This window comes from Hyperolius riggenbachi, chromosome 4, assembly GCF_040937935.1.
Source record: "Hyperolius riggenbachi isolate aHypRig1 chromosome 4, aHypRig1.pri, whole genome shotgun sequence".
NCBI lineage: Eukaryota > Metazoa > Chordata > Amphibia > Anura > Hyperoliidae > Hyperolius > Hyperolius riggenbachi.
Window position 1 is genome coordinate 260,665,941 of NC_090649.1, and position 27,292 is coordinate 260,693,232.

Below are 27,292 nucleotides of genomic sequence, written 5' to 3' on the forward strand. Positions count from 1 at the left end.
GATCAGTGTTCTCCCCAGGCTCTTTTAGCCGGGTGGTCCACCCAGATAGATTTGGTGACCACCCCGGCTGTCATCTGCTCACCTCCTCCTATGTTGTAAGCAGAGTTGCCCTGCATTTTCATCTCGACCCACCCGGCTACTATTTCATGCCACTCGGCTGGAAAAAAATTCTGGGGAGAACACTGAAGATCATCCACCACTGTTGTCTTCCATGGACATCCAGTTGCTTTTGCATTGCTGAGTTCACCAGTGTTTGCTCTCTTTCTCAGGATGTATCAAACTGTAGATTTTGCCACTGTTGTAGCAATTTCTTGGATGGGTTTTTTCTGTTTTTGCAGCTTAAAGAGAACCCGAGGTGGGTTTGAAGAATGTTATCTGCATACAGAGGCTGGATCTGCCTATACAGGCCAGCCTCTGTCGCTATCCCAACCCCCCCCCCCCCCCCCTAAGGTCCCCCTGCACTCTGCAATCCCTCATAAATCACAGCCTCGCTGTCGACACACAGCATGTCGCAGTGGGCTGTGTTTTTCTCTATAGTGTCAGTCTGCTGCTCTCCCCACCTCCTGCAGAACTCCAGTCCCCGCCTGCCTCCCTTCCCTCCCCGCTGATTAGAGGGAAGGGACGGGGGCAGGGACCGGAGCTCTGCAGGAGGCGGGGGAGCAGCTGAGACTGACACTACAGATGTAAACACAGCAGGCACAGCGCGGCTGTGATCTATGTCTGATTGCAGAGTGCAGGGGGACATTAGTGGGTTTGGAATACCAACAGAGGCTGGGTTGTATAGGCAGGTCCAGCCTCTGTATGTAGATAACATTCTTCAAACACACCTCGGGTTCTCTTTAAGGATGGCTTCTTTTACATGCATGGAGAGCTCCTTGACCGCATATTCTGAAGAACCAAAATGAGAAAAAAGTTGTCTCTGTCCAAATATTTATGGACCGAACTGTATTCTCTGGTTTGTGTGGGAATATTTGTGATGACCAAATTATTTGCTAGACACAACTCCACTATCCTTTCTCTATTGTCATTGCTCTCTGTCTCCTGTCCAAAGTTTCCCACAACGTTGGTGTTCCTTGTCAAAGCTGGTCTTGAACACTTCACTGCACGGGAGAATTGTCATTACTTGCCAAGCTGTCCAGTATTTGGCCAGAAACCCACTAGAAGTGATCTTTTGAGTGCTTTGAGAAAGCACTTACTAATGTAATGCTATGGGTGTGATCACACATGAGCGGTGTGATTTTTATAAAAATCCATAGCATTGCATTAGCAAGAGCTTTTTCAATTCACTAGTGCTTATAAAGCGATCCTAGTGGGTTTCTGGCCTTCTGATGTTTTCCCTGGTAATGGAGCTGTGCTCCTATTCTGCACATATGCAGTTGAGGTAGCATGGACCTAATTGGGCTCGACTTTTTCAGCTGAAGTCCAAGTGAGTCTGTGTTACTGCTCAGTGCAGGTGCATGACCGCGATTTTCTGGGGGCTCAGTGCTGGAAAGGCCTGGCAGAGGAGGACAGGGAAGCCTCTGACAAAACTCAGAGGCTCCCCTCTGCCGAGGTAAATATTATTAATTTGACCCATATTTAAGCTACACACTTTTACATTAAAGGACATCTGAAGAGAGAGACATATGTAGGCTGCCATATGTATTTCCTTTTAAACAATACCAGTTTTCTGACCTCATGCTGACCTCTTTGGCTGCAGTAGTGTCTACATCAGATACCTGAAACAAGAATGCATCCAATCTCCTGCATGCTTGTTCAGGGTTTATGGCTAAAAATATAAGAGGCAGGACAGCCAGGCAATTTGCATTGTTTAAATAGAAATAACTATGGCAGCCTCCACACGCCGCTCACTGCATGTTTTCTTTAAAATATTGCATAATTCTGCATCGGCTTGGACTTATTTGCATCTCATTGATCAACCCCAGTGTTCAGCTGTTGACTGGAATACATCATAGGCCTAGTGCACACCAAAAACCGCTAGCAGATCCGCAAAATGCTAGCAGATTTTGAAACGCTTTTTCTTCTTTTTCTGCAGCGTTTCAGCTAGCGTTTTGCGGTTTTGGTGTAGTAGATTTCATGTATTGTTACAGTAAAGCTGTTACTGAACAGCTACTGTAACAAAAAACGCCTGGCAAACCGCTCTGAAGTGCCGTTTTTCAGAGCGGTTTGCGGTTTTCCTATACTTAACATTGAGGCAGAAACGCATCCGCAATCCAAAATCTGCAGCAGCCCAGGAGTATGCGTTTCTGCAAAACGCCTCCCGCTCTGGTGTGCACCAGCCCATTGAAATACATTACCCTAGCGGATCCGCACCCGCAAGCAGATCGCAAACCGCAGCGGAAACGCTCCGGTGTGCACTAGGCCATACTGTGGTTCAGACTGCTGGCAGGCTGTGAACATATCTTCATGTAATACATGACTTACTTCAGCTGTCTGCATAACTAAGACCCCATTTCCACAAGCAGTTTATAGGTAGTGAAAAGCCTCTCAAACTCTCACAACTGCTTGCTGCTGCCTGGCAACTACTAACTGCTGTCTTGTAACTGCTTGCTAAGCACACAGTTCAACTGCCCATGAAAAAAAGCCCTGATATGGGAGCAGGCATGGGCTCACGAGTACTTACGAGTGCCTTAGCGCTCAAATTCGTGATCTAAATGAGGCTTAATTGCCTCAGGTGTGCTGCTGGATCTGAAGGGGTTATTTATCCATAAGTCCGTCGTATAGGTTGCGCTCCAACCAGCTTGCACGCGTCCTATTGGACATGTTGCAAGCCTCACCACCACTTCCGGGTTGAATGAGGAAGTGCACGTAGTGAGGCTAGCAACGCGTGCAAGCTGTTTGGAGTACTTGTGAGCCCATGCCTGTATGGGAGTTAGTGGAGAGATTGTGTGAGGCTCTTTTCTGTCATAGGAAGGATGGGCACTTACAAACAGCATTGTTTAGCAATCCACTGTAAAGCCCTGCTTATTCCTCAGATTCTATACAGCTCCTTCCTCAGGACTTCAGAAATGTTAAGTCTCTTTAGGATGCCATGGACAGAGGAAGCACACTGCACAAGCAGCAATCTCACTCAGTCATGCAGCTTGGAAATAGACTGCTGCATTTGACTTGACAATTAGCATTAGCTCAGAATTAGTAGCGCCTCAAAAAAAAAAAAAAAAAAAAAAAAAAAAAAAAAAGCTATAGCGTAATGGTTAAGTGAAAAGAGAATTAGTAGCACCTCAATGACTTCCATGTACAAAAAAAATCTGTAGTTCTTCACATAATACATTACTGTACTTATATCTAAACTGACTATACTGTATGAAGATCGGGCGCTTAGTATTTTTTCCCAGTGGCTCAGTGATATAGTGAACATGCCCATCAATATCATTTGTGTGTAACTAAATATAAATCTTGTTATGTGAAGTTGCTTGTGAATGCAGGAAGCCTCAGCAACGGCTTGTATTTGTGTCTCCTCAGAATAAGTGGATTAGTCGCAGCCCCATGCTGCAGCGGAGGGTTTACCACGCCATGGCAGCCGTGCAGAGAAAGCTTTATGTCATGGGAGGAAACGATTTAGATTACAATAATGACAGGATATTGGTGCGGCACATAGATTCCTATAATATTGCCACGGACCAGTGGACACGCTGCAATTTCAATATGCTTACAGGTGAGTATGGCTTTCTAATTTACCTAGACATTTGTTTTCCACCTATAAAATGTACACTATTCCCTGTTTAATTACAATTAACCTCCATAAAGGTGTGTTAATAAAATGCATATAAATCATTGTGTTATGAACAAATGCATTATTTTGCAAGGATTGCTTTTAACAAAATAGAAATACACCATGTGGAAACATACATGAGCTGTCAGTGAACACAATAGTGCTCCTGTACTTACAAGAGGACCTGGAAGGGAAAATGTGCGACCTTATCAGCAGGATTCTCTCCTCTGATTGTACTTGCTGAGAAATATAAAAGTTACAAATCACAAAAAAATGGAGGAATGTACTCATTTTATTTAATACAAAATTATACCACCCCCCCCCCCCTCCCCCAAATGCCTTTCTAAAAAAAAAAGTTTATTTTTAGTTCACTTGTCTCCCCCACAGCAGGGATGTGTGTTAGATGATTGTGGTGGCACCAGATCCACACAGCATCTCTCCATATGGCCTGATCTCCCATTACTCTGCCTTCCCATGCATCATGGAAGTATGGGAAAACATGGCTACCTGTTCCATTCTGGCAGCCACTGGCTCTCTCCCAACATATTTATGTCAGCACCAGGGACACAAGAGAGGGCAGTGTTCAGTGAAAAGTTGTTGTGTGTCTCTCCCCCCCCCCCCCCCCCATACTTTCCTGCTGCATCACTCTGCATAAGGAAGGAGAGTAGCAACAGTATGTGGGTAGATTAACAGGGAAGGTGCAGGCACCAGAATGCATATAATCCTCATTGCATCAGTAGATTTGGCAGTGTAATAGTGCCAGTCCATAGATGAAAGAGTAGAGAAAAAGGTTTTTTTTTTTTCAATCATCTGTTCTTTATTCTGCATGTAACAGTACATGGGAAAAAGCAACAATGGGCCCTGTGCAGGACAAGTGCAGCAGGCACCAGTGACATGGCAGCAAACAGGAAGAGGACTATGGTAGAGATTAGATTGTGTGCTGCAGAAGAGGTCATAATATTAATATGGTAGGACATTAAACTACTGTACTCGAGTGCTGTGGAAGATGCCAATGTTATGTAAATACATAATACTAATATGGCAGGATATTAGGCTGTGGCAGAGATTACATTGTGATCTCCTCTGAGGACAGCCATTGACCTGGCTATGTACTCTGCAGAAGAGGGTCAGTGCTATCTAAGTACACAGTAATAACAATATTTCTCCCTATTAAACAGTATGTTCACAATACTGCATAATATGTTGCCACTTTATAAATACGATTAGTAATAATAATAATAATAGAGCAGTGTGCAACGCCACTAACATAAGGCAGCATGTGTCCCCCCAATAACATTATAAAGCAAAGAATGTTGCTCCATAAAATAAAAATTATAAAGCAGCGGGTTCAATAATAATATAAATCAGCGAGTATCTCCAATAACATTATAAAGCAACAAGTGTGCCAGTAGTTACACCTTCTGTAAACAGCCGATGCAGCATCCTGCACCTCTATCTTTCTCTCGCACCAGAACAGCAGCCTGCCTCACCTAAGAGATGCAGCCTGTGTTTCCAGATACTACAGTATACTGTTCAGTGTGGTGCTGCTTCCGTTTCTCTGCTCAGACCCAAATACTTCCCATCCAGTACCCCCCACAGCTCTCCCCCATGTAAAGACACATCCTGCAATAGCAAACCATGCCTGTTCTGTTGCTGTTGACTCCACCTTCTCTGCCAGTCAGAGGGGCAATTTTAAAAAATGCACATAAAATCGTATTGTAAAACACAATGTGATTTTCGTGTGGCCCCTATACTATTATTTTCCATGCATTTTCCACTATGTGGTGTGCTTTTGACCATTAAAGGATCCGCTGCCACTCAATGGCAGATGTGTGCCATTCATTAGATGGATGGAAATGTAAATGGTACAAGGGGATGCATGTGAACAGGCCCATAGAAAATCATTGCAAATTTCAGCAATGAGATTAAACTGTCTGACAACGCCCCAGTGTGAAAGTAACCTTACTAGTTATAGAACATTAATACTGTACCCAAAAAATGTCGATTACAGTTGTGCCAAATATTAGGGCAATTAAAAAAGATGCCTATTGTACATTATAGCCATCTACATTTTGCGGTAGTTTGAACGACTATTTTTCTTTAGGATAACTACTTGTAAAATAGCATGGTGGTGCTTTGTTACCATACCTGAAGGGTACCTAAAGTTTGTATAAGAAAAACAAAGTTACTCCAGTAGTGGATACCCTCTGGATGGTCCAAAGGCCATATCCTCCTGCAGCCCACTGTTCCAGCTGGGTCCCTCTAAACCTAATTGACACACACAAGTCAAATGGTCAGAAGCACCGATGTGTATGAGCGTATTCAGCACACGTGTAAGGTCACACATATCCAGTAGCAAGAAGCACTCGCTGAGAGACAGGAAGGGGGGGGAGGGGGGGTTTGGAGAAGTAGTGCACGAGCAGCTTTGTTCTACTGGGCATGCTTAAACCTTTCTTGCTCATGCCCAGTCCAGATGCATTTGTCCATGGCCAGCAGCTGAAGAAGGACCCTGCACTAGAACAGTAAGTTCTACAAGGGTCTGGGAAGTCTCTGGACCATTCAGAGGCTTCAAACTACTGAGGTACATTTCTCACTTCAGGTGTACTATAAATATCAGCCATTCTCCTCTTGTAAGCATGAACTTGTGCTTAATTTTACAGGACAAAATGAATCTGGAGTTGCAGTACACAATGGAAGGATTTACCTGGTTGGTGGTTATTCGATCTGGACAAATGAATCATTGGCTTGCATACAAGTAAGTGCTTAATACAGCGTTAAACAATATGCGTATATATATTAGCCTGAAAGGTGAGGGCCATACCAATAGGAACATTAAACAATAGGTTAAATATGAAATAAGAAGGATATGGTGCAGCCATTTCCTTAGGGGGAAAAACAATTACTATGGTATATTGATCTTTTGCATGTGGGACTCATTTAGCATGATTGTTGCAATGCGCCAAGTGGTAGAATATCAACCATCCTACCATTATTGTGTATAAACTTTGCCAGTGGAAAGTGAACAACTGTGCTGTACCCGTATTTTGAGTATTCAAGGCAGAGCACTAGTAACACATCTGCTCAGGTGTTTTTTTTTTTTAAGGCTATGTTTCCACTAGTGCGGTGCGATTCAGGTACGGAAAACACAAACAAATCCGCATGCAGAAATGGATTTGTATGTGTTTGTATGCGGATTTTTCGCAGTTTGCAATTTTAACCATGTCAATGCCGGTATGCATCAACATTGGTTTTTACGTGAAAATGCATGGAAAAATGCATGTGATTTTCCTATCAATTACATTACAGGCAAATCGCGCACTAGCCTTGCGGTGTGCAAATTCCGATGGCTCTGCTGTGCAGATTGTTTCTGCGCAGCACACCGCACACATTTTTGAGCTAGTGAAAACAGGCCCATTGACTATAATTGGTACTCTATTCTAATAATTTTCAAACTGGTGTCAGACTGTTATAGTCATCTGATCAGCATCAAGTGCACCAGCAGGCTAATGGTGTGTACACACTTCAAAGACAAATGAAAGATCTTATGCTGGGAATACACGGTTAGATTTATGCTCCGGATCGAGCCGCTTGCTTGATCCCGGCGCATCCCCGCTCGTCCCCACTCGCACCTGGATCGATCCCCGCTCGTCCCCGCGGGCGCTCCTTATCTTCCTCTCATTTCCTTTCCATTGTCCGCCTGCGTGTGTCGAGCAGGGAATTGTTCGCCTCGCTGATCGGACCTGTCGGAAATTATCAATCGAGCCATCAGCGGCTCGATTGATAAGAAACTATCTAACCGTGTATTCCCAGCATTAAACCAATTTTATCACCTTCCATGTAGTATGAGAGCCATACTCTACACAGTCTATTCTATTGAGCTGAACTCCCCATCAGATAAAAATCTTTGCAAGATGCTGCACACAAAGATGCTGTACACATTCAACAGATCAGTTCCTGCAAAAGATCCGTTCCTGCAAAATGCATTCATAGTCTATGATATCTGCAGATCATCATACACACCTTGTTTAACAGACATTCATCTGCATATCTGACAATCATCTGCAGATCTGAAAATCCATCCTGGTGGATCTGATCTGCAGATGAATGTCAAGGTGTGTATGAGGATCTGCAGATATCATAGACTATGAATGCATTTTGCAGGAACAGATCTTTTGCAGATACTGATCTTTTGAATGTGTGCAGCATCTTTGTGTGCAGCATCTTGCAAAGATTTTTATTTGATGGGGAGTTCAGTCCAATAGAATAGACTATGTAGAGCAGGAGTCTCAAACTCAATTTACCTGGGGGCCACAGGAGGCAAAGTCAGGATGAGGCTGGGCCGCATAAGGGATTTCACAATCAGCATCCCCCCCCCCCCTGCATTGCGTTTTATTTCTAAATCAAATTCACACTGAAGAAAACTATTTTGCCTATTTTACCTTCTAGTTCGCTTCAAGTAATCCACCGTGTCCCCGCCGAAAAACGAGGTCAGGAGGGGCAGAGCTGATGCTGAAAGCTCTGCCCCTTCCAGGAAATGCTGGCGGATTGCCCCCGGGCGATTTGGGGGCTCTGCAGCCCTTTTTAGCGGCGGGGATGCGGCAGATTACTTGGGAGCACTGAAGCGAACTATCAGGAAGCTTTTGCCGGCGAGGGCCACAAAATATTGCATCGAGGGCCGCGAGTTTGAGACCCCTGATGTAGAGTATGTTCTCACTACAGGGAAGGGAGTAAAATTGGTCTGATATCTTTCATTTATCTTTCCAGTGTGTATGTAGCATAAGTTGACTCCCCGCACAGCTAATTATACATACAGGAACATTCGGCGATGCTGTTTTACAGTTTTAAAATTGTCAAAATTTCACAAACCGTAAACTGGCTACAAAATGAAATGTAAAGAACATTCTCATTAACATTCAATTTCACATTACTGGAGTAGAACTAACATTTGATTAGCATGAAACGTTCTCTGGGGCATATTTAATTAAATCCATTTCAGGTACAGCTTAACCTCCTTAGCGGTAGGGTGCCGCTCAGGCCCTACTGGGTCGATTTTCTTCAAATAAAAAGGTGCACACGCAGCCGGCACTTTGCCAGCCGCGTGTGCACTACCTGATCGCCGCCGCTCTGCTGCGGCGAAAGAGGGTCCCCTCAGCCGCCCGAGCCCTGCGCAGCCGGACCAATCACTTCCGGCCAGCGCTTAGGGCTGGATCGGAGGCGTCTGATGTCAGGACGTCGGCTGACGTCACTCCGCTCGTTGCCATGGCGACGAGGAAAGAAAAACAAGAAAGGTCGCATATCGCGGCCTTTCTTGTTACTTACACATGAGGAGCGCCCTCTAGTGGGCTTTCATGCAGCCAACTTTTAGTTGGCTGCATGTAATAGATTTTTTTTTTTATAAAAAAAAAACCCCTCCCGCAGCCGCCCTGGCGATCTTAAAGAGTAACTGTCAGGCTGCAGAAGCTAATTTAAACCTCTATTCTCCTGTGTTAAACAGTTTAGACAGAAGCCAAAAGACATTACTAAAGATAAAAATCTCTCTTACATTTAATGTGTGCTTATCACCAAAGCTAAGCTCCTAAGGAGGACGCAAGCCGCATTCCATACTGCAAAGCATTCTGGGGCCCTCCCCTCGGCTGCTAAGGAGAAGACGGGATCAAGTTTCAGCAGCTTCTAAACTCACAGCACAGATAAATCTCCGGGAAGATTACTCTGCAGGAGTCCGCTATTGTTCCTAGCCACATGGCTCATTAATATTCACTGCACACTGTGTTATTCTGTACGAGCTGTTCTGTGATCAGAAGCAGGCAGGACATGACGACACATTTGGCTTCACAAACATGGAACCTGCCATGGGCTGTCAGGAGCATCATTCTCTGCATATACTATATACAAATTCTGTGAAATCCAAACGTGGACAGTGAAATGCATATGTAATGTAAGTACAGCCAATCTTTAGCTACTGATATATGTGTTTATTTTCTCTGAGACCTTATACCTAACAGCTCCTCTTTAATAGAACGCCAGGGAGGTTAAACTTAAGATTTACAAGACAAACCCCTGCCCCTTCTATTACTGACTTTTATGTCCTTTACACTTGATTCCAGTTTGTGTCATGATGGTGCAACTTTTGAGATGTCATTATGAAGCTACATATAAAGTTGAGAGATGTCATGTGGAATACTTAATCATTGTTTGGCTCAGGCTACTTTACCACTGGGGCATTGCATTATACATCATGCAAAAGCAGGGTCATAACAAAGAGGCAATATAGCATTCTGCATTATACATATGGTGCGATGCATACAGTACAGTATGCTTCACTGCCACTATTAGCACATATGTTATTTGGTACCACACTACATGCATCATGTTATGCCCAACGGAGCTGTGGCATTGCACTGCCAATGTGAATGTACCATTACACTGTAACTGTATTGCGCCGGCAATGCAATTATATTGTCTGAAGCAACGCACCAGCGTGAAAGTAGCCTTAACTACTTGAGGACTGCAGTGTTAAACCCCCCCTCTAAAGACTAGCCTATATTTTACTTAATTGGTCACTGCATCTTTAAGGCTGCATTTCCACTTGTGCGGTGCGTATTGCCGCGGTAAAAATTTGCATGCGGATGTGAATTTCACATGCGGGTCTATGCGAATTTTCATGCGAATTCGCATGGATGACGATGTATGCGAAATTAACCATGGCAGTGCTGGTGTGATTTTCCATTGTTTCTATGCGAATTCGCATGAAAATTCGCATACCCAAACCGAATGCGAATTTCCTGTTAAATACATTGTATGCGATTTGCATAGTGGTATGCGAATTCTGATGGCTCTGCCATGCGAATTTTTTTCTGCACAGAAAAACGCAAAGGAATCCTGACAAGTGGAAACAGTCCCATTCACTTGTATTGCTATGCGAATTCGCGATAGTGGAAATAGGCCCTAAGGCCAAGCTGCAGGGCCGCACAACACAGCACACGAGTGATCCCCCCCCCTTTTCCCCCACCAACAGAGCTCTCTGTTGGTGGGATCATATCCCCCCCCCCGTGTATTTTTTTTAAATAAATGTTTGTTTTATTTTGTCTTTTTTTTTTTTTAATACTGCTCCCTCCCGCCAGCCAGCCAATCAGCATGAACATCTGTCATAGGCTTCAGCCTATGACCGCGGATCACTATTCAGCCTATGGAGGGGATAGCCGTGTCACATGGCTGTTCCCAGTACAGCGCTGCTGCAGATCACAGCGCCGTACACAGTAAATAGACAACAATCGCCGCTCGGAGACTGAAGGAGGGGCGGAGCTCCACCCCTCAAGCAGGAGATGCGCGCAATCTCCTGCAGTAGCCGGCTCCAGGACCTGACGCCAATTGGCGTTAGGCAGTCCTAGGGCTACCGCCGCGTTCACGCCAATTGGCGTGACGCGGTGGTTAGGTAGTTAAAGGTAACCTGAAGTGAGCATATGGTCTGCCATATTTATTTCCGTTAAACAATATCAATTGCCTGGCAGCCCTGCTGATCTCTTTAGCTGCAGTAGTGTCTGAATCACTCACCCGAAACAAGCATGCAGGTAATAATGTGAGACTTTAGTCAAGGCACCTGATCTGCATGCTTGTCCTGGGTCTATACCTTAAAAGTTATGGCTTTCACACCAAAAACCGCAAAACAATGTAAAATGCGTGCAATTCATATTTTGCGAAACGAAGGAAAAATGCAGCCAAACTACGATTGCCTTTTAAGAAAATCATAAATATATTCAGTATGAATGCATTCCCACAATGTACATTTACTGTACTTGCATTTACAAAATCACAAGCCTTTTCAAAAACAAAATGGAACACAACCAGTGTGAAAGGGCCCTTAGAGGAAGAGAATCAGCAGGGAAATTTGCATGGTTTAAAAAAAAAAAAAAAACATGTCTTCCTCCATATTCTTCTCCTCACCTCAGATATGCGTTAAAGAGACTCTGTAACAAATTTTTTAGCCTTAGTTCTTCTATCCTATAAGTTCCTATGCCTGTTCTAATCTGCTCTGGCTTACTGCAGTCTTTCCTAACTGCATTGTCTCTGTAATAAATCAATGTATCTTTCCTCTGTCCTGTTTGTCTGGCTAAAGCTTGATTGTGTGGAATGTGCAGGGCTGCTTGTGATTGGTAGAAGCGATACACACCCTCTGCAGGCCCCCTGCATACTCTGAATGACTCATACACTATGCTTAGCTGAGCCTATTAGAAGCTGGTTAGTTTGTTTGTAAACACTGCCTAAAACTGTTAATTACAAGCCAGGATTGCAGCAGAGAGTGGCAGAAACAGCACAGAGGGGCACAGGAGAAAATAATGAATAGAATGGTATGCTTTTTATTGTAAGAATATTAGAGTACAGATTCTCTTTAAAGAGAGTCTGAAGCGAGAATAAATCTCGCTTCAGACCTCATAAATAGCAGGGGCACGTGTGCCCCTGCTAAAACGCAGCTATAGCGCGGCTTAACGGGGGTCCCTTCACCCCCAAATCCCCCTCGATACACCCGGGGAGCGCTTCCTGGTTGGGGCAGGGCTAACCGCCGCAACCCTGCCCCACGCGCGTCTGTCAGCGCGTATCTCCGCCTCTCCCCCGCCCCTCTCAGTCTTCCTTCACTGAGAGGGGCGGGGGAGAGGCGGCGATGCGCCGCTGACAGACGCGACTGGAGGCAGGGCTGCAGCCGTTAGCCCTGCCTCCAGGAAGGGAAATTCTGCGACCTTTTTACGACACACTTTTGCGGGGGGTGGGTTGGGGGTGAAGGGACCCCCGTTTAGCCGCGGGATAGCGGCGTTTTAGCAGGGGCACACGTGCCCCTGCTATTTATGAGCTCTGAAGCGAGATTTATTCTCGCTTCAGAGTCTCTTTAACGTGTACCAGAACTCAGTAACATACAGATTTATACATACCTGGGGCTTTCTCCAGCGCCATTTACTCGGATCGCTCCCACTCCGCCGTCCTCAGTCTTCCCGCAGCTCCGGTATCGGGTCCCCGCACGCAAGTTGGAGCCAGTCTGGCGTAAGAGAAGTGCGCCATCTATGTATCTCTCCAGCGGCTGCTGGAGAGATAATCAAACAGTGCACTTCTCCTGCGTAGACTGGCCCTGACTGACTGAAGTGTGGGGACCCAATACCGGAGTTGCGGGAAGACTGAAGACGGTGGCGTAGGAGCGATCCGAGCGAATGGGGCTGGAGGAAGCCCCAGGTATGTTTAAATCTTTTTATCCAACAAAGCTCTGGTTTCCTTTAAGGTAGAGTTGTTCTGCACTTTTCTATAAAGGGGGAAGAGCACATGCAAGACCCACCATGCTGAAGGAACTTACGTTAAAACTCCCACAGTAACTATAGATGCCGGTGTCTAAGCAGACCACTGACATGGCGCCATTAGTGGGGCACACCTGAACACCCATTACATTTCTTTCTGAAACCATCAGGAATGATTATTTTGGCTGAGGTACATGTGGAGTGCATATGTAGCTTTACTTCCTGAGGTAGTTACCAATTGTAGTCCTCAGTAGGATCAATGCATGTGGAGCTGTACTTGCATTTTGTAGTTTTATTTTTCATGCATTTAATTTTTGCCACTTTTCCTAACCACCAGGTGTTGGACGTTAGCAGAGAAGGTAAGGAAGAAGTTTTCTATGGGCCTACACTGCCTTTTGCCTCCAATGGTATAGCGGCATGCTTTCTGCCCGCTCCTTACTTCACATGTCCTAACCTACAGACTTTACAAGTTCCTCACCATCGGATAGGCACAATGTGAGACTGTGGACAGATTACCAGGAAGCAACAAAAGAAAAACAATCCTTATGGGCAGAAGGTGCCAACAACACAACCTTTCATGGGAGTGCAATACATTTATATACATCACTATCAAAAAGATCACTATTAATGCCACAAGCATTAAACCTAGATTGTAAGCTCTTTGGAGCAGGGAATCATTGTGCCTGAAACTAACGTGCAGCACTGCATACATGAACCTTTATTATTGTGTTTTGGACTGGGGTTACATTGCAACAGTCAATATGCAAAATGCTACTATTTCAATCCCCAAATCTAAATTATTTCAAATCTACAAATAGTTAAAACCTACACTCTAGAAACTCTAGTAACTATTTACTTCCAGAGGATCCTTCTGGTGTCGTACTCTATAAGCCTCTATATTTGTAAAAGACGAACAAAGAAATCTCAAGGGCAATACAGCATTACTTATGCAATTGACAACATGTATCTGATTACAAAGGGAATGTCAAAAACCGTATTGGAAATTCCATCCTGTTTGTACATACTGCTCTATTTTCAGTTACTGAGTAGACTTTTACATTGAAATTGATGCTAAAAAGAGAAATCGAACATGCAAGCAACTGTGATAGCAATTGTTAACCTGTTGCAATGTCAACCCACTACCTTTGCTGCTAATAAGCTACTGAATAGCACACCTAAGTGCATATAAATAAAAGCATTGTTCACAATGGCATATCTTGTCTAGTGCATCTGTTACATTGCCTTTGTGCACTCCTATAAGAAAGTCATCATGCACATGTTACAGGGGAAGAGGTTTGGTGCTTGCCACTGAGCTAGCTGCAACCACTTATCCCAGAAAACATCCAATAATAATAATAATAATAGCAGTATTTGTATAGCGCCTTTCTCCTGTCGGACTCAAAGCGCTTGCGAGGCAGCCACTAGAGCGCACTCAGTAGGCAGTAGCAGTGTGAAGGAGACTTGCCCAAGAAACTCCTTACTGAAATAGGTGCTGGCATACTGAACAGGCAGAGCCGAGATTTGAACCCAGGCCTCCTGTGTCAGAGGCAGAGCCCTTAACCATTACACTATCCAGCCAATACCTTTTCAGGCCTAAACAGTATAGCCTATGGATAGTCCAGAGATAGGAGCTCCAAGAAGAACTTAAACCTAGGGCCTACTGGCAATGTTTTTAGGGAAATAAAAAAAAAAAAGCCTGTGATTCGCAAATTGGAGAGGTTCTGCAATTGGATACCACATGCCTTGAGAAAGAGGCACCCTGCATGACCCCGAAACAATGTCAGTTTTTCTGATGTGGAATACTGCACAATAAAGTGCGTTGCATCTAAGTTGGTGTGCTCATACTGTAAATTGTACAAAGTGACACTGCCTATGTCATTTCATTAAGCACCCAGTACTTAATGGTGTGCCTGCTTCACTGCACTTGATAGGTCACACATATCGCAACTTGTACATTAAGCATGAGCAAAGTAAGAACAGCTTTAAGGCCAAGCTGCAGGGCCGTCCAACTCAGCACACAAGTGATCCCCCCTTCTCCCCACCAACAGAGCTCTCTGTTTGTGGGGTCTGATCACCTCCCAATGTTTTTTTTCCCATAAATATTTGTTTCATTATTTTTTTTTTATAAATATGCCTGTTTTTGTACTCCCCCCCCCCCCCCCCCTCAGCCAATCAGCATGATCGGCTGTCATAGGCTTCAGCCTATGACAGTCAATCACTTCTCTGCCTCTGGAGGGGACATTTGTCTCACACGGCTGTCCCCAGTACAGCACTGGCTTAACCACTTGAGGACCCACCCTTTACCCCCCCTTAAGGACCAGCGCTGTTATTTGTGATCTGTGCTGGGTGGGGTCTACAGCCCCCAGCACAGATCAGGTGGCATGCAGAGCGATCAGATTCGCCCCCCTTTTTTCCCCCCTATGGGGATGATGTGCAGGGGGGGGGGGGTCTGATTGCTCCTGCCTGCCTGAGGTTTGCGGGGGGGGGGGGGGGGGGGCACCTCAAAGCCCCCCTCCGCAGCGAAATTCCCCCCCTCCCTCTACTACCTGCCCCCCCCCCTGGTGATCGGGGCTGCACAGGACGCTATCCGTCCTGTGCAGCCTCTGACAGGACGTCCCCTGTCACATGGCAGCGATCCCCGGCCGCTGATTGGCCGGGGATCGCCGATCTGCCTTACGGCGCGCTGCTGCGCAGCAGCACCGTGCAATGTAAACAAAGGAGACAAATATCTCCTGCGTTTACATTTAGTCTGCGAGCCGCGATCAGCGGCTCGCAGGCTATTCACGGAGACCCGCTCCGTGATCTAACAGGAAACGGCCGCTCGCGTGAGCAGCCTTTCCTGATTAAGTAGGGAGGCACCTGGCGACGCAGATCTGCGTCGCTGGTCCTCCAGCTACCACTTTGCCGCCGCACGGTATGAGTGTGCGGTCGGCAAGTGGTTAAATTGCAGCGCTGTACAGGGTAATTAGATCGCCGCTGGGAGACTGAAGGCGGAGCTCCGCCATCCAAGCAGGGATGTGCATGTATTGGCACCCGCAATGTCCTGCAAACCACGCCCCAAGGATCTTACGCTGATTAGCGGTCCTGCGACTGCTGCCGACACGTCTACGCCCCGCGTGATGTGGTCGGCAAGTGGTTACTACATAGCCCGGTAAGAAAATCGCCAAGCATACAAAAGGCTTAGAAAGATCATAAAGCCTAATAAAATAAATCTGTATTGAAACAAGCAGCAGTAAATCAGGTATACTAATAACACTTTATAAATATATTATGGAGTATGTGTTATTTGAAGGGTTTAACAATGCCAGCAGTAATGACCGCATATTACACAACAGGATATTTAAAAAAAAAAAAAAAAAAAAAAGGAGAGGCCATTGTTTTGAAACCAAGTTGATTATTTACATCTCAAATGTGAAGATATTAATACAAATATAAGTTTGATAAGTACAGAAAAGTAGATCACAAATCAATCTTTAAAAAAACAACCCATACAATTCTTAGAATAAATATTTACATTTCCTTTAGACAAAATAAAGTCCATATTGCATGTTTCAGGGAGGGTAAGCATCTTGGTTTTAGTGTTGCTGTGAGTTCAGCGCAAACATTTTCCTCTTACAGATCCACTGCCAGGCTAAAACAGGATGATAAAAAGTCAATGTAAGTCAAGTTTTCCTGAACATGATAGTTGTATTTTAGCACCCTTCAGACATTGATGCAGAACTAAAATCCTCCATTTTCAAGGGCTCGGAGCTCATTCTGCCCATGTTCACCCAAGTGAGACAGCAATCTTCTGTATGCCTCCCTATGAACAAACAAGGTAGATTTTTTTTTAACAGAAGAAAAATTAGACTTAAAGTATTTCTGACAAAACACCTGATCACATAGAAGGAAGGGCTGCTTTCCCATTCATCTTATATTAAGGTCAAATAAAACTGGAGCCAGACAGCCTGTATGTAGCAATCACTGATCCCTACCAGGGGTGCACCTCCTGTCATATATGGACACTGCTGAATGCTGGCACATCCAAGTGGATAGAAAGCTTACAAAATACTGTACAGTAATATTGTATGTTGCATAGGAAAACATTTGTAAATAATGATAAAAATATTGAAGGTGAGAGCCTAGCGCCTATATTGGCTAGCTAAATCTATTTGCAGATGCAAGATTTGGCATTCAATTACTCGTTTCTTCTGGTATGACGCTATATAATAATATGAAAGGTGTTCGTGAACATTTGGGGCTCTTTCTCAAGATTTTATATTTGGTCAATGAAAAGGAATCACCAGCCACAACAGGATTTTCTCTTTCGCTCATATGCAATGGCCCATATGCAATTCACTTTTTCTCTTGAGTTAACATTTTCACATTCTTTTTAAAGGAAATCTGAAGTGAAAATAAACTTATGAGACAATGAATTGTATGTGCAGTACAGCTAAGAAATTGAACATAACAGATATGAGCCTAATATTGTTTCCAGTACAGGAAGAGTTAAATGTCAGTTATCTGTGCAAAAGAGCTTCTCTGAGCTCCCCAACCCAAATTTGGTCTGCTTTCTAGAGCACTGGGGGCCCGTTTCCACTAGCCACCGTGCATCCTGCGAGACGTGTGGCGGCACTTCCTTCCTGTGCGAGTACGCAGCCAAATCCCCGAAGCGGCGCCATGCACGGCTATGGGATTCGCTACCTTCTCCACAAACAAATATTCTGCAAAGTCGGCCGAATCACTAATACAAGCGATTCAGACGGCGGCAGCACTATCCCCTATGGCAGAGTTTCCCTGCGTGATTTGCTTTTCAACGTAACACTGCAGATTTCCGCAACAGTGGAAACGGGCCCTTATACATCAAAGAAACAGTCAAAGACAGATTTAGAAAGGATTTTTACTGCAGGGAAGTTGAAGGGTCATTAGCTCTGCTTGTTTTATACTGTAGCTTAAAATACAGTGTGGCGTGTAATTGCAAATAGGAATTATGCAGTGTTATTAAAAACAGCTATATATCTAAAAATTTAAATACGAGACTATTTTCTTTGCTACTAATGTTCTATTTAATTATCATTACTACACATACAAATCATTACATGCAAAGTATTTTTTTCACTTCAGCGGGACTTTAAAATAACTTCATCATTTACAAAAAAAAAAATACCCAAAATGATTTGAGTATATTGTTGCTTGCTGGTGGTTGAAAAGGCATTTTATGAGAAGGTGTGAAAATATCACCTAATAAAACCTCAGGAGAAAAATGTATTTGCATATGGGCCAGTATCTCATATCACTAATATATAGTTCAATGCGATAACAGCAGATCTGGTTCTAACAGGAAACATTTTAAAAATGTGTAATGACTGATTCTATCTGCATGGTGGTGACTACGGGAAACAAAGCTGATCTATCTAATTTCTGTGGGGAGATCACATACACAAGCTATGTGCATCCTCTACCCAATTTCCCAGACGTATTTGTCAGCAGTAGAATGAAATGACACAATCCCTACTTTGTAGTGTCTTCCAAACTTTGATTTTCAAGGGTAAACTCATTAGAAGGATGCTTAAAGACTTACAGCATTATAAAGGTGGCCACACACCATACAATTTTGTAAATATCTGTTTACTTTAAGAATTGCAATACATTTTTATAACTGATTGTAACATTTCAAAACTCTGACCAATGTACCACACACCTATGTTCAATTTTTCCCTAATTATGATAAAACTGATTGGAAAATTGCTAGGGTGTGTATATTAATAAATTGACAATCTAACACACACCATACAATCTTTAAAAACATTGAAGAGAAATATCTGGCATTTCAGATCAATATAAATCGAAAAAAAACGGGAAATCCAATCAGATTTTTCAGTCGAATGAAAAAAAAAAAGCTTTCGATTTTTTCAGGAGATACTATTGTTTTTATCGAATTGCTGTAAAATTGGATGATTTTAGTGTATCGTGTGTGGCCACCTTAAGAGGGATATGGAGGCAGGCATATTTAATTCCTTTTCACCTATACCTATTGCTTGGCTATCCTTCTCATATTTTTTTGGCTTTGTCTGGATGTCATACCTTAAACTAGTATGTAATTATTGTGGTCAAACGTTATCAGAACACCTGAAATGCAAACTTATTCTGGGTCTGTGACCGAGTATCAGAGGCTCAGGATCTGTAGGACCGTTAGACAGTCTGGTGCAACTTTTAAACTGACTGTGACAAAACATCCCCACTAGGAATACATGCTTTCAGTTTTGCTAATCAAATAAAATAGTACTTAAAGTGGCAGTGTACATATAACCAAGTTGCCTTGAAAGGATTTTTGCTGCCCAGAATGTCCCCTTAGACCAGGGCCGTTGCTGTGTCTGGGGACAGGCACAAGTTGAGACACCAGAATATCTGCAGCTCAAAGCACCATGCTGTTGCTTGCACTATGTGCTGCCCCCCTCCTTTCATTCCCTTCTACAGTTGACTTTGGATGTAGCAGCAGTGTGTGTACAGAGCATAAAGCAGCTCTGGGGAATTGAACTTCTTGGCGACTGCGTCACGCCAGTGGGCGTGCACATGGCGCCAGCCTAGGACTGCCTAACGCATAAAGTCCTTGGGGCGGAATTTGCAGTGGATCACATGCGCCGATGCGCACATCGCCACTTGAATGACGAAACTCCTCCATCAACCTCCTAGCGGCGATCGCCGCTAGGAGACTGTTAGACACCATCTAATAACAGTGTACAGCACTGCGATCCACGGCAGTGATGAACTGAGGACAGCCGTGTGGCACAGCTGTCCCCCTGGGGCAGAGAGAAGTAATCGGCTGTCAAAAGCTGAAGCCTATGACAGCTGATCATGGGGATTGGCTGGCGGGGGGAGGGAGGGCGGTCCTGAGAAAAAAATAAACCAAAAAGGGTAAAATTTATTAGAAAAATAATCAAATAAATATTTGGTAAAAAAAGTGGTTAACAGAGCATAGAACCAGGTATGAGCACCTGTGCCCCTGCTGTGTGAATGCTTCACTTTCCCCATCATTACCAATGTTGGCTGTCCTCATTATCTGTATCCAAACTGCTCCTGATCGATCCGGTTGTCGATTGGGAGCAGATTGGACATGTCGGAAATAATCGTCAGATCCTGTCAGTCAGATGGGAAATTGCATTGTGTGTACCGAGCATGATGTCCTATCATATTATTATACTGTATTGAACATGGCTGAGGGAGAACTTTCAAGAATCCTCCCCCTTAAAAATCCTGGGTTTGCCCCGAGCTCATAATAAAAATAAAATAGTGGACAGATAGATGAAGAGAAGCTTACCTAGAAGCAGCATTCCTTCCTAGGCCACGCTTATGCTCTGACTGCCTCAAGCTTTCAGTAATTGTAGGAAGTAGGGAAACCATGAGAGACTGGTCTAAAAGAGACACCGTCTCCAAAATATTAAATATCTGATGATCATACATCCAGAAATTCTCTTGAATAAATTGTCTGCAAATAAAGTAAAAGCATTAAAAACCACATCATGCACGTGAAAACCATTAAAACCTTTTTTTTTTTTTTTACAGAAGCACAATACTATACAATTACATACTATTTACTTCACATTCATTATGGCAATACACTGACATAATTTGTAAAAAAAAAAAAAAAATATGCCAATGAAGTGCAACCAGAGAACATGGAGCAAACACTAGCCTGCATCTTAACATATTGATCTATAACATACATATCAAACCCGCAGGCCAAATCTGGCACTCAGGGTCATTCAATTTGGCTCTCAAGTAGTTTCCTCACTTTGCATTATGTTTGGCCTACTGTAGACCAATAGGGAAGCTATAATGGAAGTGAAGCCCTAGAACACCAGGGAAGCCATATGGAGGAGGGGGGGAGGGGATGTACTAAACACTGGGGAACTGTATAGGGGACGGTGGGGGCTTCTAGACACCAAGGAACTGTATAGAGGAGGGGGGACCACTAGACACCAGGGAACTGTATATGGGGGGGCACTAGACACCGGGGAAGTGTATAAGAGGGAGGGACCAGTAGATACCAGGGAATTGTATAGGGCAGGGTGGGGGCCTCTAGACACCGAGAAACTGTATGAGGGCTGGAGGGGGGCTATTAGACACTTGGGAATTTTAAAAGGGAGGAAGGTGCCCAGTAGACATTGAGGTTGGCCTGCAACTAGGTCCTAGTGTACAATTTCGGCCCACTTTGTCTGACGCTCCTAATCTAGAAGAAGGCGAAAACCCTTATAAGGCTAGAACCAATCAGCGCTAAAGGGAAAAACAAATACCGTGCTGACTACTTAATGGCTAGATAAAGACTGTGTGAGTATATAGCCTGCTGCTACAGGAATGGGCCCCACATACATTAATGAATTGTTGACCAGTCTGTGGAATGTGATTCCACTATTCATGGAAGGGGACAGTCTCTGTGCCACAGGCCAGTTGCGCATTCTCCAACACTGTACACTGAAAATACAGGTAACCAGGCTTCAGCAGCTTCATGCATAAGGCTGATGGCTTCTTTTAATAATGAGCAACAGAATGCACAAGTATTAGGCCAAGAACAGATGTGCTGATTTGAATAATTAATCTAAAAAAGTAACCAAATAAAATTTCCACATGTTGATATCTACTGGGAGCAGAACAAACAAATATTTAAATATTCTTCCGTGCAGTATATTCATTCTGCAGTAACCGCTTGTGCCAGTTTTCAGTAAAGGATCAGACTATACACCATCAGAATTTGGGGGTGTTGAGTTGCTAGAACAGGTGACCTTTCGAAAACTGTTTGGAATAATGGATCAGAAAAAATATATAACCCTATTATTATTTCACATAACTTTTTTTTAAGTCCGCTGCCTTTTTCAAAAATCAACAATCATTATAAGCACATCAGTATAAGTGTTTGACTTAATTACATGCAGTTTTCTTTGTGTATATAACCAAATTTTAAAGAACAACTGAAGCGAGAAGTATATGGAGGCTGCCATATTTATTTCCTTTTAACTACTCTACGCCCGCTCCACGCCAATGGGCATGGCCGAGGTAGCAGCCCCAGGACCGCGTAACGCCAATTGGCGTCAGGCCCTGGAGCCGGCTACTGAAGGAGATCGCGCACAGGCTGCATGCGCATCTCCTACTCGGGGGGCGGAGCCCCGCCTTGAGTCTCCGAGCGGCTCAGGAGACTGTTAGACGCCATGATCGCCGTCTATTTACATGTACAGCGTGACACGGCTGTCCCACCATAGGCTGTGCAGTGATCAGCTGTCATAGGCTGGAGCCTATGACAGCTGATCACCCTGATTGGCTGGCGGGGGGAGGGAGGGAGGGAGCAGGGGAAATCAAATTAAAAAAAAGGCAATTTTTATTAAAAAAAACAACAACTTTGGAGCGATCAGACCCCACCAACAGAGAGCTCTGTTGGTGGGGGGAAACTCACTTGTGTGCGGTGTTGTGCGGCTCTGCAGCTTGGCCTTAAAGCTGCAGTGGCCAATTAGGGAAAAAATAGCCTGGTCTTTAGGGGGGGTTAACACTGCGTTCCTCAAGTGGTTAAGCAATACCAGTTGCCGGGCAGTTGTGCTGATACTCTGCCTCTTATACTTTTAGCCATAGAGCCTAAACAAGCATATGCAGATCAGGTGTTTCTGATATTATTGTCAGCTCTAACAAGATTAGCTGCATGCTTGTTTCTGGTGTGATTCAGACACTACTACAGGCAAATAGATCAGCAGGGCTGCCAGGCAACTGGCATAGTTTAAAAGGAAATACATATGGCATCCTCCATATTTCTTCTCACTACAGTTGTACTTTATATGGAAGGTTTGCTGACCTTGTGCCAATGCTTCTCAACAGTGTATGCAGTAGTGTGTAAACAGGTGAAAGCTATGCCTGGAAGAATGGATTACTGGCTAAACTCGCTCAACGTACCACAGAGTCTGTGTATACACCTTTACAAGTTCATCTCATTAACAATTCTGTCTGTTTACCAAACACTAAAAAAAAAACTCTAATTCACATAATTGGGCAACAAATTGCAAATATTTTGTTTTGTTTAATTCCCACCTGAAGAGAGATGTGAGACTCGATGCAGCGTCTCCATGTGGAACCTCCTGGCAGCCTTCGATAATGTGCTGCAATATATTGGTGGAAAGCTTCTTGACTGAAATACCAAAGCAGAGATATCCATTATCAGTCACACAGTAAAAATGCAAGGCAGTCTTTTCTTTCAATAGCTCCAGCATTACAAGGGAAATACTAGTGATATGTTATTGTGGCTGGTATACCCCACACTGAAAGCCCTTAGCCAGACATATCTGTGGCCAAACATAAATGGTTCCTAAATACTTTCTTCAGGTGAATGGAAATACGGTATTCTGGTTTCACTCAGACTCTCAACAGAAATTTGAGTAAAAGAGAACAGAGGTAAAAGCTGAGCATCAAAAACTGCTTTGTGACGCTGCCCTTTAAATGCTGAAATGTGTGTTGTACTACAGAATATACTGCTGATGCACAATGTTTCCTGTCATTTACTAGGTGACATTTATGGGCCACAGAAGCAAGGATATTAGAGCTGACAGCCTGTAAGCAGTTTCCACTGAAGATTATAGCATAATACAAAAAAATATTTTGGTTCAGCTCTGTGTAACATTAGCAGGTTACACAAGATAATAGCAGTATCATAAGAGCACACTGAGCCAGAAAGATTGACGCAAATGGAGAAAGTAAGACAAAGCAAACAAACAGGTTAATTTGTGTTTTCCCCACATAAAAGTGGGATCTAGAAACAGACAGCTGTCAATAGGCAAAAGACACTACATCCCGTTCAAACCAATGTAGAAAAAAATGGCTGCACACTTGCACCGGATGAAGGAACTGCAAGTTTATAGCATTTAGGTTTTCTGTTTCACAATACCAGCATTATTTGCAGCCAGTGTTGCACTGCCTCTTTTTACATAGGTTTGTGCAGGACTGTTTTTGAGCAATTCGGTCGAGGCTTGGCCCTGGGCTCTATTCCCAGGTTCTGTACCTGAGGTGCTGACTCTGTGGAAATCCATTCATACATTACTAAACCCTGTTCACTGTAAATAGAGTTGCTTGAAAATCTGAACTCTTTAAAATGTTCTATATTTTTCTATACTGTAAATGTGACCTAAAACTTCATCTGATTTTCAAACAAGTCCTAAAGGTAGATAAAGAAAGCCTAGTTACACAAAATAAATATATTTGGTTATGTATTTATAATAAAAACTAGTCCAATGACGTGTGTGGCAAACGTAAGTAAATCCTTGGTATAATACATTTGAAGGTGAAATCAGAAGCTTGTTTTCAAATTGTGGAATGCCAATCAGGTGGGAGTTTCAGACCTAGTTTTATTTAAAAACAGGGATCCAGCAAAGCAAACATTTGTAAATCTGTACAGTGAGGAGGTGTCTGAATCTCAGAAAAAAAAGTTGTCAATATCAATAAACTTGGAAGAGGTTATAAAGACCATCTTTAACCTTTTCGGGACCGGCCACCTACCCCCCCTTAACCACTTGAGGACCTAGGGCTTTCTACCCCTTAAGGACCGGCCACTTTTTTTCCATTCAGACCACTGCAGCTTTCACGGTTTATTGCTCGCTCATACAACCTACCACATAAATGAATTTTGGCTCCTTTTCTTCTCACTAATAAAGCTTTCTTTTGGTGCTATTTGATTGCTCCTGCGATTTTTACTTTTTATTATATTCAGCAAAAAAGACATGAATTTTGGCAAAAAAATGATTTTTTTAACTTTCTGTGCTGACAGTTTTCAAATAAAGTAAAATTTCTGTATACATGCAGCGCGAAAAATGTGGACAAACATGTTTTGGATAAAAAAAAACCCATTCAGCGTATATTTATTGGTTTGGGTAAAAGTTATAGTGTTTACAAACTATGGTGCAAAAAGTGAATTTTCCCATTTTCAAGCATCTATGACTTTTCTGACCCCCTGTCATGTTTCATGAGGGGCTAGAATTCCAGGATAGTATAAATACCCCCCAAATGACCCCATTTTGGAAAGAAGACATCCCAAAGTATTCACTGAGATGCATAGTGAGTTCATAGAAGATATTATTTTTTGTCACAAGTAAGTGGAAAATGACACAAAAAAAAAAAAAAAAAAAAAAAAGTTTCCATTTCTTCTAACTTGCGACAAAAAAAAATGAAATCTGCCACGGACTCACCATGCCCCTCTCTGAATACCTTGAAGGGTCTACTTTCCAAAATGGGGTCATTTGTGGGGTGTGTTTACTGTCCTGACATTTTGGGGGGTGCTAAATTGTAAGCACCCCTGTAAAGCCTAAAGGTGCTCATTGAACTTTGGACCCCTTAGCGCAGTTAGGCTGCAAAAAAGTGCCACACATGTGGTATTGCCGTACTCAGCAGAAGTAGTATAATGTGTTTTGGGGTGTATTTTTACACATACCCATGCTGGGTGGGAGAAATATCTCTGTAAATGACAATTTTTTAATTTTTTTTACACACAATTGTCCATTTACAGAGTTATTTCTCCCACCCAGCACGGGTATGTGTAAAAATACACCCCAAAACACATTATACTACTTCTCCCGAGTACGGCGGTACCACATGTGTGGCACTTTTTTACACCCAAAGTACGCTAAGGGGCCCAAAGTCCAAGGAGTATCTTTAGGATTTCACAGGTCATTTTGCGACATTTGGTTTCAAGACTACTCCTCACGGTTTAGGGCCCCTAAAATGCCAGGACAGTATAGGAACCCCACAAATGACCCCATTTTAGAAAGAAGACACCCCAAGGTATTCCGTTAGTAGCATAGCGAGTTCATAGAAGATTTTATTTTTTGTCAAAAGTTAGCGGAAAATTGATTTTTATTGTTTTTTTCACAAAGTGTCATTTTTCACTAACTTTTGACAAAAAATAAAATCTTCTATGAACTCGCTATGCTACTAACGGAATACCTTGGGGTGTCTTCTTTCTAAAATGGGGTCATTTGTGGGGTTCCTATACTGCCCTGGCATTTTAGGGGCCCTAAACCGTGAGGAGTAGTCTGGAAATCAAATTCCGCAAAATGACCTGTGAAAGCCTAAAGGTGCTCATTGGACTTTGGGCCCTTTAGCGCAGTTAGGGTGCAAAAAAGTGCCACACATGTGGTATCGCCGTACTCGGGAGAAGTAGTACAATGTGTTTTGGGGTTTATTTTTACACATACCCATGCTGGGTGGGAGAAATACCTCTGTAAATGACAATCTTTTGATTTTTTTTACACACAATTGTCCATTTACAGAGATATTTCTCCCACCCAGCATGGGTATGTGTAAAAATTCACCCCAAAACACATTGTACTACTTCTCCCGAATACGGTGATACCACATGTGTGGCACTTTTTTGCACCCTAACTGCGCTAAAGGGCCCAAAGTCCAATGAGCACCTTTAGGCTTTCACAGGTCATTTTGCGGAATTTGATTTCCAGACTACTCCTCACGGTTTAGGGCCCCTAAAATGCCAGGGCAGTATAGGAACCCCACAAATGACCCCATTTTAGAAAGAAGACACCCCAAGGTATTCCGTTAGTAGCATAGCAAATTCATAGAAGATTTTATTTTTTGTCAAAAGTTAGCGGAAAATTTATTTTTATTGTTTTTTTCACAAAGTGTCATTTTCCACTAACTTTTGACAAAAAGTTAGCGCAGTTAGGGTGCAAAAAAGTGCCACACATGTGTTATCGCCGTACTCGGGAGAAGTAGTACAATGTGTTTTGGGGTGTATTTTTTACACATACCCATGCTGGGTGGGAGAAATAACTCTGTAAATGGACAATTGTGTGTAAAAAAAATCAAAAGATTGTCATTTACAGAGGTATTTCTCCCACCCAGCATGGGTATGTGTAAAAATACACCCCAAAACACATTGTACTACTTCTCCCGAGTACGGCGATACCACATGTGTGGCACTTTTTTGCACCCTAACTGCTCTAAGGGGCCCAGAGTCCAATGAGTACCTTTAGGCTTTACAGGGGTGCTCACAATTTAGCACCCCGCCCACTTGCCAGGACAGTTAACAAACCCCACAAATGACCCCATTTTGGAAAGAATACACAACAAGGTATTCCATGAGGGTAATGGTGAGGTCATTGAAAATTTTATTTTTTGTCACAAGTAAACGGAAAATGACACTTTGTTAAAAAAAAAAATAAAAAAAAAATTCTGCTAACTTGTGACAAAAACTAAAATCTTTTATGAACTCACCGTGCACCTCACATAATCCTTTAGGGTGTCCTCTTTCCAAAATGGGGTCATTTGTGGAGTCTGTCCTGGCATT

General features: G+C 43.3%; 2 protein-coding genes across 19 annotated transcripts in view; one reads left to right on the forward strand and one right to left on the reverse strand.

Moving 5' to 3' along the window:
• Nucleotides 1-14,200, forward strand: part of KLHL32 (kelch like family member 32) — a 494,024-nt gene extending 479,824 nt beyond the window's left edge. For 15 of the 17 annotated variants that reach the window (XM_068231188.1, XM_068231189.1, XM_068231186.1 and 12 more), the window contains 3 exons: nt 3,463-3,655; nt 6,373-6,467; nt 13,325-14,200. In XM_068231188.1, coding sequence (XP_068087289.1) covers nt 3,463-3,655; nt 6,373-6,467; nt 13,325-13,486 — 450 coding nt within the window. In that variant the 3' untranslated portion in view covers nt 13,487-14,200. Of the gene's footprint in view, nt 1-3,462; nt 3,656-6,372; nt 6,468-13,324 lie in introns of those variants that run through there. The other 2 variants (XR_011019321.1, XM_068231201.1) reach the window with 2 other exon arrangements.
• Nucleotides 14,201-16,361: 2,161 nt separating this feature from the next.
• Nucleotides 16,362-27,292, reverse strand: part of MMS22L (MMS22 like, DNA repair protein) — a 129,726-nt gene continuing 118,795 nt past the window's right edge. For both annotated transcript variants that reach the window (XM_068231208.1, XM_068231209.1), the window contains exons 22-24: nt 23,035-23,131; nt 20,285-20,452; nt 16,362-16,789 (exon numbers count right to left, since the gene is read on the reverse strand). In XM_068231208.1, coding sequence (XP_068087309.1) covers nt 16,708-16,789; nt 20,285-20,452; nt 23,035-23,131 — 347 coding nt within the window. In that variant the 3' untranslated portion in view covers nt 16,362-16,707. The remainder of the gene's footprint in view (nt 16,790-20,284; nt 20,453-23,034; nt 23,132-27,292) is intronic.